The sequence below is a fragment of the Charadrius vociferus genome, unplaced genomic scaffold (assembly GCF_000708025.1).
Source record: "Charadrius vociferus isolate BGI_N301 unplaced genomic scaffold, ASM70802v2 scaffold101, whole genome shotgun sequence".
NCBI classification, from domain to species: domain Eukaryota; kingdom Metazoa; phylum Chordata; class Aves; order Charadriiformes; family Charadriidae; genus Charadrius; species Charadrius vociferus.
This window is the reverse complement of record NW_009646941.1, coordinates 323324-341235: the sequence shown is the minus strand read 5'-3', so window position 1 is coordinate 341235 and position 17912 is coordinate 323324. Positions and strand designations below refer to the sequence as shown.

The window sequence follows — 17912 nt, the reverse complement described above, 5'->3', positions numbered from 1 at the left end:
TGAATTATTAAATTAAAACAATTTATTTAATTCCTTTCGATATATAAAAGCCTACTTGTTAGACTAGATCTCCTGTATTTTGCTGGCTAGTAAACAACTCCTTCCTTCAGGAAAGGGTAAGATCCTGCCTTCCTCTCTTTGGTGACTGACTGCCATGTTTCAGCTTGAAACGGTGTCAGTCTGAAACTTATCTGAAATATGTTTCACTATACATGAAATGGCACATGAAAAACATAGGTGGTGCAAATCTAAATACAGTGGATTTTTTTAGGTCATTATTGGTGACTGAGACGCAGCAAGGAGCAATGATGGGTTTGGGGTGACCGATTCCCAGTGTCTTCCTCCTAAGCACACCTTTATACCATGCAAATAACCAAGGACAACCAGTCCATGCTGGGTGGTATCACAGCTATATTGCTATGACAAGTTTTAAGTGAGGTCACTGATGCAGTACAATGCCTGTTGTTATCTACAGCACAGACATAGCTGAAGCCATTGGAAATGGAACGAACATTCTACTGAATGAGCTCCTTCTCCATGGCAACTAATAGTATTTTAACTCTTCCCTGAAATACGGAGATGGAGAATACATTACTGTACCTGTCAAAAAGGGCTTATGTAAAGAGTGGATATCTATAGCTTTAAAATTTGCTAGTCAGAAACACTTAAAAATAAGACATCGGTTAGGTTTTGGTTCTGTAATTTAAATAATGAGAGCATTTCCTTTAAAAGAAATGCAAAGTAACCTACAGCCAAAGGTCTGGCTTAACAGGAAAATGTTAAATTATCTGCCCATAATTTATTTCTTCCCCCGCCCTTTTTTTTGTGATAGTGGGAATTGAGCAAATTATTCACCATTAATAATTTAGCCTGCAAATTTATAGTTCTATCTAAAGTACCTACAAAAATATTATATTTTCTTCACATTTATTCATTACTTAATACTGTTTGAGGAACGTGTTTACTTTTACTGTCTTGATTATATATATGCAAAAAAGTGGAAAATTTCTTGTGCCAAAATCAGCAGTGCAATATAGACTTACTTTACATTCTGTATAAGGTCTACTTAAGGCTGTGCATTAAACCAGGGTTTAGTAGTGCAAAGATTTTGTGTTGAGCGTTTGAACTGAGATAAATTTAATCCTACAAAGCTGTATAACTTAAAACCTATCTGCGCTGATGGGTCCAGACTTCTCTGAGAGAATGAAAGCCGTCCAGACCTAAGGCAGCTCTGAGCCCCAATGTCTGAAGGTGCATTGGTGCAGTGCTTTTCTAGGGGCAATGGTTCTACTCTCCTTTCGGGGTTCATTATTTCAGGCACAGTAGCACATACCATGAAATCCCTATCTAGTTCATACCCCAGAAACTCTCACATCCCTTGTGTTTCCTAGGTCCTCCAGCAATCTGAGCAAACTTTCTCGGGGATCTGTGAAAACTTCGGTGCTTTTGGCATAAAAGACCACTGCACATTAGTAGAGGACATGGGCAACTTCAAATTATTACTGACAGGAGTGAAAACTAGGACAGTTGCTGAGGGAGAACGTTGATCCCAGCGATTGTCCAAAACAAGGGACACAAGTCACTTCTCTTTGTCTGTCTCATAGTCTCTCTGAGTCGGACCACAGACTCAGAGGCACATAGTATCTTGAACAGATTATCGTTCATCTGACCAAAAATGAGTTTTAATTTCAATATTTTTGTCAGGCTCTGACTTATTTTGTTCTGATTTTTCCCCCCACTGTCTTCACTGTGAAAGAAGTGTCAGATAAAAGCTGAAGTTTTTTTCAATTGTCAAGCAATGAGTGAGTTTTGAATTAGACATAATTTGTTTACCTGTCCTTACAAGGAATGGCATGCAGATAATGTGCACCCTCAACTAAAATAATCTGGCCACGACGAATATTTATACAGCTATTTCTGATCAAAATATGGGTGCATATTCATATTATTTTTGACTGTTTTCAATCTGGAGCCATTGGCAGAGGTTGCCCTTGCTAGGTAAAATAATATAAAATCTAAATACTTGTGCGCTGGCCTAGTGAAGAAGTTTTTTTTTCAATTCTGCCTTTTTAATATTTTAGGGGAGAACTATTCTGATTTTCAATTTTTCCTTCAAGTACATTTGGAGGAAATTATAACATGCTTTCACTTTCCACTTCAGGTATACCTCTGGCTTTCAATTTTTAGATTGTGCAACATTTTGTTTTATGATTACAAGCCTTGGAGATGCTCTTAGCTCTCTGATTTTGCTATCTATTCCATTATATAGAGCCAACAGCAGTTTTTATTGATGCCCTTGGTGACCTTGTAATGTTAAGTTCTGCTCTTTGACCCTTTAAAGCAGCTGCATTTGAAATAAATTAGTACTAGATATTACACAGTACAGGTGAAATTGTTCCTTTCTTCCTGTGGTAGGGAAAAGTTGTATAACTAAGATATGCCACCTTAATAAAATACAGAAGCTAGGAAAAGGTCACTCTAATTACTGAAATTTAAGTTTTCATTTTATTCCATTACATTTAAATAGTGTTATCACATGGTTTTGAATGTCAGATAAGACTTATGCAAATACTGTGTTCAAAATGGCACTAACTAAATCAAATGTCTTTACAATCTCCTCTTTTTTTTTTTTTTTTTTTTTTCTGAGCCAATAGACCCAAACTTTGGAAAGAACTGTAAGGCAATGGGATTATTTTTTTCACAGGATTCTGTAGAGCAATTTATGTGAAAAAATTTTCTGAGACATCTTAAAACATAAAGGAAAAGAACTTCATAATTTAGGAACTAGGAGACTCATGCATCCTGTTACAGGCTGGTACGCACGCTAGAAGAGCATGAAATAATAAAAAAAAAAAGGTAGTTGACCTTCTCAGAGCTGTTGAATGCCTACAGAAAGCTTGAAGACTAATAATCAGTGAAGTCTTTTTACAGAGAATAGTGCAATAAGCAATTGAAAGGGCAGCCACCAGCTACAAAGTACAGGTTAGGGGCTGAGAGATGAAGAATGACCTGAAGGGTGGGAGTGAAAAGTTAGTGGGAGGAGATATGGACAGATAGACTGATCTGAGGTCAGAGAGGTAGGCAATATTAAATCCCAGGGAAGTTTCAACCAGGTTGAAGCTATTATACAGGAGGATGAGAAGGAAAATTGTCCAGATGTTATATTTTTGTATGAAAATTCATGTGTGACTCGTGCAGGGGAAAACACATATTTAATATTCAACTGCTACTGTAGCAGGAGTGCTCCTAATATGACAATATACATATGCATTCTCCCTGAGATTACAGTACTGAATGGTTAACACTGGTGCTCAGAAATGAAGTAGCAGGTAGTTACTTTGAAGTAAGTTACTGGATGAATTTACTGCATGCTTTCTATTTTCTGCTCATTATCAATAAAAGTAGGCTGAGCTACCCTCCACTCAGATTATCTGTCTACACTGCAAAATGAAGGAGAGCCACAGAGCAACCTCAAGCTGCAGAGCCCTGACTGCCACACTGTTAATACATATAATGAGGCGATTACCTCATTATGATCATGAGGTAATAGTAGATACATGTCAAAGATGTGTAGTAGAAGAATACTTTTAGATTATTCATAATCTATTTACAGCTCTGCATTATCTTCTAGGATCCAATTTAAGAGCTGAACAAGTACTTTCAAGTATCGGAGACCTAATTCTAAACCGGTATTTGGTTTGATGATTTCTTTGATTAACATTCACTTCATATCATATTATGTCAGTGTCAAGCAGTATACCAAAACTGAGCACCAGTGATGACAGTGCCTTTACAGATTTTCTTATCAAGGCTAGGAAACACTCCTTTTCAAAGACAGTAAATGTTCTCAGAGATGACCGGGTTTAGACTTCCTTTGGCATGAAACAAACCCTCTAAGTGATAAACATCTCCAGTTGTGTGGAAACATGGGCATTGAAGTTGGTTTTGAAAGTATCTAATGTTTTTGGTAGGATGAATTAAATTTTAGGTAATTTTTGTTATTCAGCTAGAAGTGTTGAAGCATTAAACTCCCAGGCTTGTTCTATGGAAAAGAAAGTGTCTTGTTTAGTAGTAAAGAATGATTACAGCTCGGAAAAATTGCCGTTGTCCCTGCTGGCCGTTCAAAGGATCAAAAAATTTTGCCTCCTATTATTGAGTACGTATTTGTGGAGAGATGCCATGCAAGAAAAAAAGCAGTTGCAATTTCTACACCTTACCTAAGCCATGCAAACAATATCGTTTATCTCCTACTTTTTGTGAAGATTTTCTATGTTCTCTCCTTTGCGTGCCTGAACCTAATTACTTGGCTAGATGTAAACTGGTCTTACCTCCCACCAGACCAAGGCAGTGAATGTCACAATGAATCCAGAGAAATGTCTCCTGACCAGTTTTTACCTTCACCTCACATACCAGTAAAGAAACAGAGAAATTCCAGCCCGGGAACAGTAAAAAATCCTTTCATTGACACCAGGGAAATCACATATCTAGAAATGGACCTTCTACCTCTTCTTCTTTAAAAAAAAACACCTTTTGAGAAAAGACTCTAGGCCCCTGGATTTGATTTCCAGGATCTCCCTTTAGTTGTAGAGTGATGGCAGCTGCTTTTGTAAGAAGGAAGGCAGACCTAAAAGGTATTTCCCTTTTTGCTGCTCTTACTGGAAGTACCTGAGGAGCACTAGGGTAAGGCAGACACATAAATGGTACCTACAGAGATGAGCTGCAGGGACAGCTGTCAGTTCTGAAACTGATAATCTGTATGTGTTATAGGTGACTTATGTTAATTGTTTCCAAGTAGATATGCAAGTATTTTTGAAATGATATCATTTGTTTTGGAGTGGTTGGTGGAGATGGAAAACAGACAAGGAGCGCATTTCCCTTACGTCCCAGCTGCTTTCTCAAGAGCAACTCTTGTCTGATCTTGGTGTTTCTGGGCTCAATCAAACAGCCTATTAAGAAACTCTCAAATTATCTCTGCTCACCAGAATGATACTTTTACAAAATCATAGTTAATTATGTGTAGCTAAATCTTTATAAATGCATATTAAAACACAAAGAAATACTCCATTTTAGTAATAAAGTACAGACTATGACATCAGTTCCCTGTATAGTAAGTTCCCATAACAGAAATTGGTGTATGTCTCGAAAAAGGATGTGAAGACAAACCTGAACATTGCATCCCAAACCGCTACACTTACAGGGAAAATCAAACCTCTGATCTATTCTATCTCAGTAATGAGTCTCAAGTTGCAGATGAAAATGTAGATTCAGATCTGAACTGTGACACATAGCACTTCCTGTCACATTGTCTACTTTTTGGTTTTCTTCTCTTCATAGCTGGTCATCCAGATAGCCAGCTTTTCCCTCTTACCTTGTCTCTGTCAGCCATCAAAGCCTAAGTATGTTTAAATAACAAATTAAAGAGCTTCCTTGAAACATTAACAATTTCCTTCTTTTTCATAAAATCCTGCATTTGTCTAGAGCTATTATTTTTATTACTATACACTAACATAAAACAGGATTTTTCATTTGTTGTCTCCTTCAGCTTTATTTACAACTGAAATCATAATCCCTTTTACCTGGGTAAGAATTATATACTGAATGCCTTTACCTTCAGTTTCCCAGAAGGCTAAAAATATTTTATATCAGTGTTTTTCAAACCAGTGAACAACTGCGTTTTCTGGAAATTATTTCAAGAAAGCACAATACACCTCAACTTAAAGAAGAAGAAAAGCTCCCTGATTACAACTGCAATTCAATCATTTCTTTTTGTTCCTGATGTGACCCTCCTGCTTTACAGAAAATATTATGAACAGTTACGTGGCACGGAGCCATTTCGTCACCCTTTTATTAATCAGCCATATTGTTGTAACACCTAGAGCAGAGAGTGGTGTTGCATTGTGGTAGGTGTTGTACAAGTGATGATTTCTGACTGGCAGCAGACAAGCTATCACAGCAAGCACAGCTGTAGCAGAAACGGCTGCTCCTATGCAAATAGCCCTAATAAAAATGGAAATAAGACAGGCGGAAGATCAGTTTCTTAGTAAGATTGTTCCAGAGTGCTCTTCAAAAAGCCATCTGTCTTTAGTAATAGGGCTGTGTGTTCATTTTGATGACAAATAAGAATTGGATAGTACGGGAACAACAGAAACTGAATGCAACCGATGACAGACTGGCAGGGAAATAGGAGGCTACACCCATATTGCTCATTTAGAGCATGTAATTGCAAGTGGTTACAAATTGTAACTTGATAGATGCGTCCAGATCTTCTGTTGGTGCTAATCCCTCTCGTCCACTGACATATGCCTAGCCAGTATGATGTGACAACTAGAAGCTCCAAAGATACTGGATTCTGCATCTACTTTGCCCTTCCCACTGCTGCGCTCATGTGACTGTGTTAACTGTGCTCTTCCCTCGTTCAGTGTTACTCTTGAGATTTGCACAGTAAAGCTGATCAACAGGCATGGTCAGTCGCACAACAATTTTACATCAGAAAATCTGTGTCTCTGCAGATAATTTCAATATTTTTTTGGAAGAAAGAAGGGGTTTTTTTATGTTGTTTCTTTACTACTGATTTGCTTTTTCACTTAAGAAAACATCATACTTTACAAAGACAACAACAGAAGCAGAGAAGAGGAAGCAAAAGAATCATATTCCCAACCATGCTAATATAATCCTATGCTGTTAAAATATGAAGTAATCAATGCCAGGCATAATAGAACGTACAATGTGTAACAAATGCATGATGCAGTTTGTAAGAATGGATAACAAATAGCATCTTCGGAAACAGGGAAGCAGTTGTCTGAGGCTTAAAATCACCACGAAGCACAGGAAACCAGAAATATAACCTATCCACAAATTGATCCTTCCGGGTATCCCAAGACCTTTGCCTGTTGCCAAACTTTAAGCTAGCAGAGGAGTCGAAGGTGGGCATCAGTGACAGATGTGATTGCTTTATGTTTCCTCATGACAATCTTCAACTGTACCATATGTATTTATTGGAGAGATATCATCAAGACTATGTTTACTCTTTGAAATTCTAGATTTGGAACTTGCTTTTAATTGCTCTGGTCAGTTTCCCCTACTTATAAAGAGTGAGAGGAATATAAATTGAAAGTTCTCAGATATTTAAAACTTTTCTTACTTTTTTCTTTTATAACAAAAAATCAAATTGTATTCACTGACCTCTGCTAACTTTTTTCTTCTTATATGTCTTTATTCTGAAAAAGCCCAGTGAGTCCTATGATCAAGCTCTTGATACGAACAGGCAGAATACAGATATTGTTCTACTATCAAGCTTCATCTTTCATTTGGTAGGATCCAACTGAGACAGTCAGAGGATACTTAGAACTCTATTTTCAGCCACATACATGACTTCTTGCAAATGAGGTAAATGTGATGTGTTATGGGTTTAGATCTGTAGGAACAGAACTGGATTAATAACTCATTTTATTTGGACCTCTGAGATGGTTATGCCTTTCAGTCACTGCCAATATTGAAACAAGTATCCTAGACATGAATGGTTGTATCATGGACCATCTGAGTTGCTCAGTTCTTGCAACCCCTTTATTCTCCACGAATGCCTAAAGAAAATTTCAGCATGGGAGTACTTAAAATCAGCAAAAAAACAGGGCACTTGGGCATGGGGTTATGCGGGAGGCAGCTGGGTGGACTTTGATTTTGTAGTGCTATGACTGCGTTCAAAAATTCAGCTCAGAAAGAAACAGACTAAACCTCCTATCTATGTCATGGTTTCACTTATGTGAACCTGACTATGTTGCTAGTACACCTCCCAGCTCAGCTATTCAAACGAATAAGAAGTGATTCCCCTGCAGAGGCCTGTCTGCACTCTGGATATTTTAGACGAGTGTAGCGTAAACTATTTCTTGCGTTCTCTGTCATTCTGTGTTTCTTCCATTTTTTATTTTCGCACCACAGTGTATGGTGCATTGTTTTGCTCTGTGTTTTAGGAATTGTCCTTTTCTTTCCCTTCATTCTCTTTATTTCTCTCTTACTCTGCAGTATTTTCTCTGTTGTATGCCTATCTCCACACTCTCTCACGCACCTTGCTGAGCCTCATCAGCATTGCCTGATTAGAATGGCCGTGAAAGCACCGGTTTTAGCCAGATCCAAACAACTATTCAAAAAAGGTAAGCTTATTTAGAAGACTGAGGTGTGGATGCAGTGCTGCCATACTGTGGTAGTTTCTTACACACAGAGAGCTGCCATCTCAAAGGAAACAGAACCTTGCTGGCAATGAGTCCATTATGGGAGATGGACACTGCGACACTCTTCACTATATTGTAGCTGATATTTTTGCTCACAATTACATGGCAGGAAAGACTCAAGCCCCATTCTTTACCTGCAGAGTTATTCCAGATGCTGAATGCTCCACCTGAAGTCCTTTGTCTCCTCACATCCTCCTACAGATGCCGGCAGCCTGGCTGAGGCGGACAGTCAGCTTGAGTCCAACCGCCCTAATACAGTGTGGTGAGGTGGGAATGCACCCGGTTTCCAGAGGCTTGCCAAAATCGAGCCACACTGTCTTTTGTGTTATCTACAGAACTGACTTGGAGGGTACCAGACAACAGTTCGTGTCTCTCTTGCTTACCAACCATTTTAAAGGCTTTTTGTTTCCCATTTCACAGAAGTTCAACACGTTAAATTTTAAAAATGAAACAAATGGAAAAGTGTATCTTCAAAAAGTCACATTAGCTACGTGGTCAACTGCTTTTCCACTTCAAAAATCAGTGCACGGCGTTCGCTGATTACTGCCTTGCACCACTAAACAAAGAAAATTTTACAATTTTCTGGAATAAATGCTTCACTGCAATTCAAGCAACCACATCCCTGTACAAACCACTTCCAGGAAATTATATCAATACCCTCATATCTCTGAAAAGGGGAAAAAGCCCTCCTCAAGAGCTGTAAACGACATGGGAATAATTGATTCCTCAAGTGAATAACCCTGGAATTTCACGTAAGATGTCAGTAGTGGAAAAATTAAGCAATGGAAAGTAGGATGGCTCAAAAGCGAGGCCAAGACAGTTTAAGATGCATCTGTATCACCTTTTGCGTTCAGCTGGGGAGCTGGGCGGGAAGCTGCTGCACTGGGAAGTAATGATGAGGTCCATAAAAGGGATGGAAAATGTATGGATGAGTGTTGCTGTAGGTGTTACAGACTTCCAAAGGACCTTGACAGTGGGCTTCACTGTCAGAGAGTGGCAGATTTGCCAGACTGATGAAAGATAGTTATGACACAAGAGGATGCACTGGGATAAGAAGCCTGACTGCCTGGATAAAGACATTATATAAAACATACGGTAACTTCACACTGGAAGATATGATTTAAAATAACTTCAATATCTCCTCATAGAAGCAGAGGTCTCAATGGTTTCCTTGTATTCCCGCCACCTAGCACCTAGAGGGTAATGAAACTGCATAAATACAAGTGTCTCTTTACCCGTATCTGTTTTTTTTCCATGCATTCGGCAATCACTTATTTGTGTGCACATCAGCCTATGTGACAAGGTGAACATAACCCTTCCGGTTAGGTGTAACTCCAATATCACCAACTTCTAGTCAAGAAAGACACGTCCAGCAAGTGTCCTGCTGCACGACACATATAGCTTTCGTCCCATGTGCTTACAGCTTTCAGTATTCTCTGAAACCACCTAATAGAATAAGCAGGTATACAATGAAATCTTACCTATAACTTTTCCTAGGAACAGTGCCTTTGGGGAATTGAACTGAGTGTCAGACGCTGTTGGCAGGCTGTAACTTGTTGGAGGATAGTGATCAAGCTGGGGGAAGAGAAAAGAAATGATGAGCATTTTGAACTGATCTGCCTTCTTACAGTGCTACTGAATCGGGTCTACTTTATAGAGTTTATGCCACCACTTACGACTCTCTCTGATGTGCTCTGCTTTCATTTTGATAAAGGAAAGGTAACAGTTAATACCAATTCTTCCATATCTGCTATTTCCAAGGTTCCCAAGGCCTGAAACATACCTATATTGGACATTTGTATGTCCTGGTTGCTACAGAATCATTTCAGCTTTTGCTTGTGTGCTTCAATATAATTGCTAAAAATAACAACAGCCTCAACATCAACAACAAAACAGCTTATTATTTTAATGCAAGATTTCCATTTGGGACCTATGTTACTGCTAAAGCTAGATTTACATGCTTTGCCCACAGGAGAATAGCTGAGAATTTGAGACTAATGTAGGTGTTGGCCATTCTCCTTTTGTCTCAGAAAAGTCATACATTAATAAGACATACGTTTTTGTACTTCACCTTTATTATTTTCTTGTTGAAAATGTTGTTCATCTTAATTGTGGTCACACTTAGTGAAACCTAAGAGACAAATTAATGAGTAGCCAACTTAGCTAAATAGTGTAATCTATAGAAAACTCGCATTGTCCCTGATATGGCACAAGAATCACATTATATTAGCATATTTTTTCCATATTTTTAAAATGAAAAATGTGAAGAGAGAGGAAGAAAACAAATTGCCTATGCTTAGCACTTAGCACTATTAAAATAGTTCAATACAACTCAGTAGAGTTTTGATGTTCACATTTCATAAATGTAATTGAGGTGAATTTTTATCTTTGCTGTTGTTATTTATTTTCTTGGTTTTACGTGTTTATTATGCAGGCTTTAAGAGGGCAGAACAACAGTTATTTATTTTATTCTGGCCTTACCTTGGCACGAAACAAGGTAGAAACTCATATATGTGATTTAAGACTTTGCAGGGTATAATAGATTGCAAAAGTAATTCTGGAGAAACCGCAATACTAAAGCGCATACCATTTTTTCACATATCTTTTCCCCCATATTTCTAATTTCAAAATATTATTATCTTGGATCAATTTGCTTTAATGATACTGCAGTAGTTAGAAGGAAATGAATGGCAGATAGCATAGAACTGATTGGCTGAATCCCATTATACCCTGGAATTCTGTGAGCTCATTACTTGGAAAGCCTACTAATGTCATACTCATGAAACTGTGGAGGCAATCGTCTCAAAAAACTATGATAACTGGAAAAGAGGGTTCCAGTCTTTCTTATACTGCCCCATAAAACCCCAAGAGAAGTGTATATACATAATAGATGGAGAGGGAAAAAGTTCCCTGCAGATGCCAAAACAGGTCTAGCAAATACTCATGTTCAAAAATTATTTTTAATTGACCATAACCAATTTGCACACTGATTATTTAAAATTTGGCCATCGATGTTTATCAGCATGACTACTGGCCAGCTCCCAATTTTAGACTGTAGATTTTTGAGTTAAATATACGGAAATACATAGTTCTATCTTCTTACTCAGAAAGTCAGAAGTTTCAATGTGTTCACAGTATCTTGAACAGCTTTTCTCAGATTTTTAATAGCAGAAATACATATTTTTCCTGAAGACAGACTTACATAACTTAAAATAAAAAGAGTTATTTTTGAAAGGGTGTAGTCAAGCAACTACTGAATAAAAATACAAAACAGTTCACAACCTTAACCACAAATTATTTCTGATACATTCTGATTGCACGGGGTTCATCTTCTAGGTTCTCCTTTTATATGTATGACTTAAAATACGCTGAAGTAACTCTAATATAATAATGTGGTGTACTACCACGTACACTGGTATTTGTCAACATCACCAACATTTAAATTCTTCCTTTTCCAAAATCAATCTGGAGCAATTTTTAAATATTTCTTTTTACTGTGACTTGGAATCTGAGCAGTGGGGTTGATCAAATCATCACTAACCCGGTAAGATACTAATAAATCATAATAGTTCTTATCAATCTATCATTTCATTTATCAATGTATTGTGGGTATCCTAGAGCTGTAGCCGTGGTCCAGGTGTCCATTATCAGAGTAACTATTAGGAACAAGTAATAAAAAAGTCATCCCTGCCTAATGTACAGGCTGCCTCTAACTGAGAATGCTAATTGTGTCTGCAGGACACACCTGAAAATGGAAAGTCAATTTAAATGATGAAGCACTGTGAGCATTTACACTGTGAGGATTTCATACAGAATATGAAATCCTGCCAGCTGTGGCGTGGTGAAATTCCCCTTGTCTTCAGTTAGTGTTCAGGATGTGGAAAGGCTGGTCCATAATGGATTAAAAGGGAGTCAGTATATTAGCTATGTAAAGCTATAGTTTGTTTCTTTGCACTAGAGGTTTCCTGCAAGGCTGCCACCTGCCCACACAGTACAACAGCAGCTTTGAGGTCTTGGTTTTTATTTTTAAGTTGCTCTATAATTTGGGCCCAGAATATCTAGTATATCACCCTGTCACCCAAAGCTTAGGTTTTGTAGTTCAGGCAATGAAACATGCTATATCTCCTAAGAAGCTCTTCTGAGGCCATGGTGGAAAATCCTTTGGGAACCAAAGAGCGTTGCAAACCTCACCCTGTTCTGCCAGCTACAATTCTCCAACTTTGCCCTTCCTGGCAAAAACGCATAATGGCAGTCACATTTAAAATAAGTAAAAACATACCGTTATGCTATGACGATGATCCCAAAATAATGATACTGTATTTCACCAAATCCCTCAAACTGGTGTGTGATCATGCGTTGCCCATCTCTGGAAAGAGGGATGGTGCCGGTGCTGTGGCAGGGGAGCAAAGGCCAAGGAACTAGCAGTGCTCTTGCCCTCTCCCTCTCCCCACTTTCTTTCTGATTCCTCTGGGAAACCCTTCCACCAGCACAGCAGGGAGGCAGAGGCAGACCCGTATGTGTACCTCCACACTGGGGTCCTCCAGCGGGATTTCTGTGGCAATGCTCAAAGAGAGGGGCTGTAGCAGTGCGTACAGGGCACGCTGGCAGCGAAACCGTGCAGCTCTCTGGTGCAGCCAAAAAGGAGTCAAAGATAAGAGCAGGGGTGCCCCTTCTTCCCCCCACCTTGGAACAGTTTAGTTAGCAGTGATCTTGGCCAGATTAAAAATAAATAAATAAATAAATATACAAAAAATACTTCCTGTGACCTTGTTTCCCCTTGAGCATGGCAGAGCATACCATCATGGTGCAGAGGCAAAAGATCCCGCTGTGCGTGGGAGCCAGGGATGGCGACAAGGAGAGTCTAACGCTGTGTTGCATCACAACAGATACAGACAGTTTCCTGCTTAGAGGTATTAGTTTTTAACTGACCTTTTGTACTGAATTGATCACTGAATCTACCTACACAAATTTATTTTTCAAGTCTCGTTGCAGTCAAGGAAAAGATTTTAGGCTGGTTTCAGCTATGAATCGTTTTAAGGGTCGAACGACTCTGAAGTTTTGGGTTGTTTTGATTCCTGGTTGACATAAACCTCCATTTAAAAACTGTTGATACTGATTTCCTGGCCTTGCCATGAGTAGGGACAAGCATTTCTGATGAGCAACGGAGCCAGCTCCTGCTCCACTGCTAGCTCTGGCATCTCTTGTCCCACTGGGGACGACTGCGCTGCTTTCCACCGCCAGCTTTCACCTACGCCCTGCTCTAATCCTGGCACCTGAAATGAAGTGGGGCACCACCAGCCAAAAGTGAAGCAATAGTGAGATTTCTGTCCGCTTGCTTTTATTGCTTGTCTTTGTTCTAAAATAGCATTATCTAATAAAAGAAACCTTTTTTTTTTTCAGAGGCACTTAACCCAGGATTTCTTTTTTAGGTCAGTGAGTTAAAGGACCAAGGACCATACGATTCTTTCCTAGGTTGTACGTGACTGCCATCCAGTGGGTGCTCAAGTGTGAGCAGCTGGAACTGAGCAGCCTGCAGTCTTTGTATGAAATACTAGGCTATCAATTTAATATAAGGCACATAATAAAAAAGGAATTACTCGCGTCAAAAGATATTTGAAAAAAGATATTACATTATTTAATGAAAATTAAATAGAACCTCTGCATACAAAGAGGTTGATGTCATGAATTTGTATTAAATTATAGGTTTTAAATTATATTTAAGATTTTTCATTACAGTTACTTTTCTTTAAAAACTCATTAATTTCGTTTGAGCTTAATATAAACACATAGTGTGGCTTTGAGCACTACCCAGATGAAAGCAGATGGAAGTTTCTGAGGAACTTGCAGTTTCAGTTCTCAAGTCACGTCACACACACAGGCAGACTGTCTTTATCTGAAGTTGCTGGGATTTAAGCAGAAGTTCAATAAAATGCTATTTCTTTTAAATTACTGTTCACTTAGATAATAAAACTAATCTTGACAGGAGTCCTGAGATTAACAGACATATCAATATAAGGACAAATATAATGCCTACATCACCTTAGTAGATTCGGGGAAAAAATATATAAAAAAAAATAAGGTGTATATATATACGCACACATTATATTCACCCTGTGGATATATCTACATCTGTATCATTGTCAATACAGCCTGTGTGTGTGTACTGCCATAAAGCTAAGGTTTTTCTTTATGCTGAAGACATTTTATAAAAAAAATTTCAAAAGGCTATGGAATAATAATGCTATGAGACTTAATCTTACACCATCTGAAGCCAATACAGCTTTGCTATTGACTTCAGTAATAGCAGGATAAAGAAGGGGATGTGTTATCATCATGAACAATGTAATATTTCTCTCCTGCATTGTTATAATGATTTATCACTTGTATTAAAAAGCTTCTCAGTCCTGGACAAGAGCTGTTTGTGCTAAGTGCTATAATATTGCATAACAAAAAGAAGGTTCCTGCTCAAAAATGCCTACAAATTTAGAGTAGATTAGGCATGAGAGCCCAAGAAAATAACAAGGTGCTGCACAGTTGTTTAGATGGAGCTTCTCCCAAGCGTTTAGGAGAAAGCAGAAAGGTGACTATAAAAATAAAATAGGAGATACTATTTTTCTTCCAGGGATGACTGAAATCTGACCTGTTAATGGTGAAACAGAGGAGTATTCACATGCTGAAAAGTTAGGAATAAAACCCTTAAAGCCAATATTTTTAATATTGTGATATTTGAAAATACTTTTTCTTTTTAATACAACAGAAAAGGACCAGATTGAGGTGTCAATTGTGTAATTCTTTTAGCTGATCTAAGGCACTGTTACTGCAATTCAGGTCCTTCCTTAGTGTGGCAGTAGTGCTTCGCTGATCTTCTTCTGCCAGGTTAGGTCCTTGACCCAGGTTATTGTATATCAGCTCCGAGCCAGAGCAGGGACAAGCCAGAGGCTGTAAATGAATAGTGGATCCAGAGAAGAAGGCAGGACCATAAAGCCAGCATTTTTTACTGGTTTAGACTGTCACAGACCTGCAGCCTCACTGCTCCCCCGGAACAGGGCAGGAGGCACGTATCTCACCAGCATGATGTAAAGCAAACTTAAGGTTTGTATTGTGCTTTGAGCTCTTCAGGTGAAATTTCTGTAGAGGTGTAGTTAATAATCTTTTAGCAACCACTTCAAATCTGTTTTTCTGGTTAAATGCACCAATTTAGCCTTTTGTAGTTTTTTTAAAATAAACATCAACTGCAGTCTTTTATGATAAACTATCTTTTTTGCAGGGATTTAAATTAGAAACATGATCGACATGGGATACAGACACAGAAAAAACGTACATACGTTGAAGAAGAAAATAAAATAAATATAAAATGTTTTTTTCTGTTTAAAAACTTGAATCATTTATGTGCAATAATCTTGTATGTTTTCCCAAAGCTGCTCTTGCTCTGATAAATAATATCAGGGATAATTTACCTCACTGTAAAAAAAATTACAAAAAAATTGGATAAAATTTAAATGGAAATCTAGATACATAACTCAAAATGTAACAGAAGCACTGGTAAGGAAAAGGGAACTATTTAATCTAGCTGCTTTCAATTGAAACAATTCTCTCATGCTTCTTTCACATATCTGTTGACTTTTTATTGCTCTCTTTAATAGATGAATTACAACAAATGTTAACAGAAGCAATAGCAGGTCATATAATGCCAAGTTATTAAAATTAAAGGGATCTACCTCAGGTACCTAAAGATGACTTTCACAGGACATTAATTTGTCCAATGTGTGCTGCCATATAACGGAAAGCACCCATTTCATGTTAAGTTTTGACTTTTTTAGGCTTAACGTTAGACTCTGAAAATACTTAATGATTCTTTTGTTCTTTCTTTGTTTCTGTAACGCCAATAAAAATTGATGCCAAACCAGCAATCATACGGGCCAAGGGAAAGTACACACGTTCATCGCTGGAAAGACGTTCTAGAAGGAAATAGTCTCAACGTAAGCCAATGTAAGTAACACATGCTGTGAGGCGAATAAGGCTGCTGACATGCTCTGCAGACCTTTGCTCGGCTCTGATATGCAGACTGGGGAGCTATCAGACTGCACCATACTCCCTCGTGCCCTGAATGTCCTAGCTTTATTTCCAAGGGAAATGGGGGTGTAGGGTGAGGAAGATATTTCACTCCTGGGTATTTATCATGATATGTGGCCTAGACATGGCCAAAGTTTGGGACAAGACAATGGAAAAATTCCCCTGAATCCAGCAATACAGGCTCCACTGAAAATATGTGAGAAGGATGGATACATAAAAGAGTTCCTCTCTTACGGAGTGATGTTACAGAACAAAAAGGAAAGAAGAATATTCTTCCAAAAGGCCTCAAGGTTTGAAACGATCTCATCTGACGCATAGAGAGGGAAAAACTTTTGTAAATATACATACTTCAGCATCTGCCCCTGCCCCACTGCAGCAGCTGCAGGGATGGTGGCAGGCTCAGGTTTTACAACCACAGGGCGAGATGCTACCCTCAGATGGGGCTCTACGCATGACAGTTTCCCCACTGCATAGCTGCCAGTAAGACAAAGATCTGACCCCATGCTCTGATCTTCAGGGTATGGATATTCTACCCTCTTGTGTACTAATGAGTGAAAGGAGTTCTTGTTTACAACATTTTGTCTGACTTTGAGCCAGCTGGGGTACGATGGGGTTGTACTGACTTATCTTGGCAGATGCCACTGACCAACTCCATCGTGCATGAAGGAGAAGTAGAAATGACTCATTTATGAGCTTCCTGCCTGGCCATAACTGCTGTCTTTGCCTGAAAGATCGTAAGTCACACTGTAAAATAAAGAAGTTGAGTAAATTCAGAGAAGGATAAAATCAACAAAACTGCTAGGAGATCACGGACATCCTGTGAGCACAAAAGAACAGGCAAGAAAATTAATTGGTGGATTATTCATTCATTTCTGATTCTGATGCACATGATTTAAGTTCTGTTATGCTGTTTCTTGCTGTTGTTCACAGACTCTTGTGAGAATTGAACATCTAGTCTTGGGCAACATTCGCAACATCATTATACTTGGAGGGAATTTGAAGTATGCTAAGATCAGGGTCTGTATTTCTTTTGGAGTTTAGGGTTATGGGAATGAGATACTGTATCAATATAAGCTTTGATTTATTTTCAAAATTTCTCATATCAATAGCTTTTTATGTTACTTTGTCACGTATTTGTGAAAAAACACCTGTTTTCAAATCTGAGCAACAACCATTTTCTTATGACTTCTGATTGAGAAAAACAGCTTAGTAGCTATGGGTAAACTGAGTGCTAATGCATTAGATATGCAGATGTAATGTATGGTTCTGCTGTAGAAAATGGTCTGAGTTTGCCTTTCTGTTGCACTAGCAGTTTGAGTAATACATTGCCATTGTAGAATGGCAGTACATAGGGGAAATGACGTATCTCCAGGGATTTTAAATAATTCATTTCAGCAGGTTTTTTTTTTTTTTTTTTCTTTAAAGCAAAATCTGCTTGGAAATTCATTACATATACTTTTATATAATAGATACACCTGATTATTAGAAAAAAAGCAGAGGGCTGCAGTTGCATTGATATTAACTATGGTTTACATGTTTACCTGTGGCTAAAGTCCTGGATATTTAAAACATGTTTTATTCATGCCAGCTGCTATGGAATTTGTAAATACTGTC

General features: G+C 38.3%; 1 protein-coding gene across 1 annotated transcript in view; it reads right to left on the bottom strand.

Moving 5' to 3' along the window:
* Window positions 1-17912, bottom strand: part of CNTNAP2 (contactin associated protein-like 2) — a 335871-nt gene that overhangs the window by 54075 nt on the left and 263884 nt on the right. The window contains exon 11 of the mRNA XM_009895048.1: window positions 9707-9800. Within this exon, the coding sequence (XP_009893350.1) occupies window positions 9707-9800 (94 nt within the window). The remainder of the gene's footprint in view (window positions 1-9706; window positions 9801-17912) is intronic.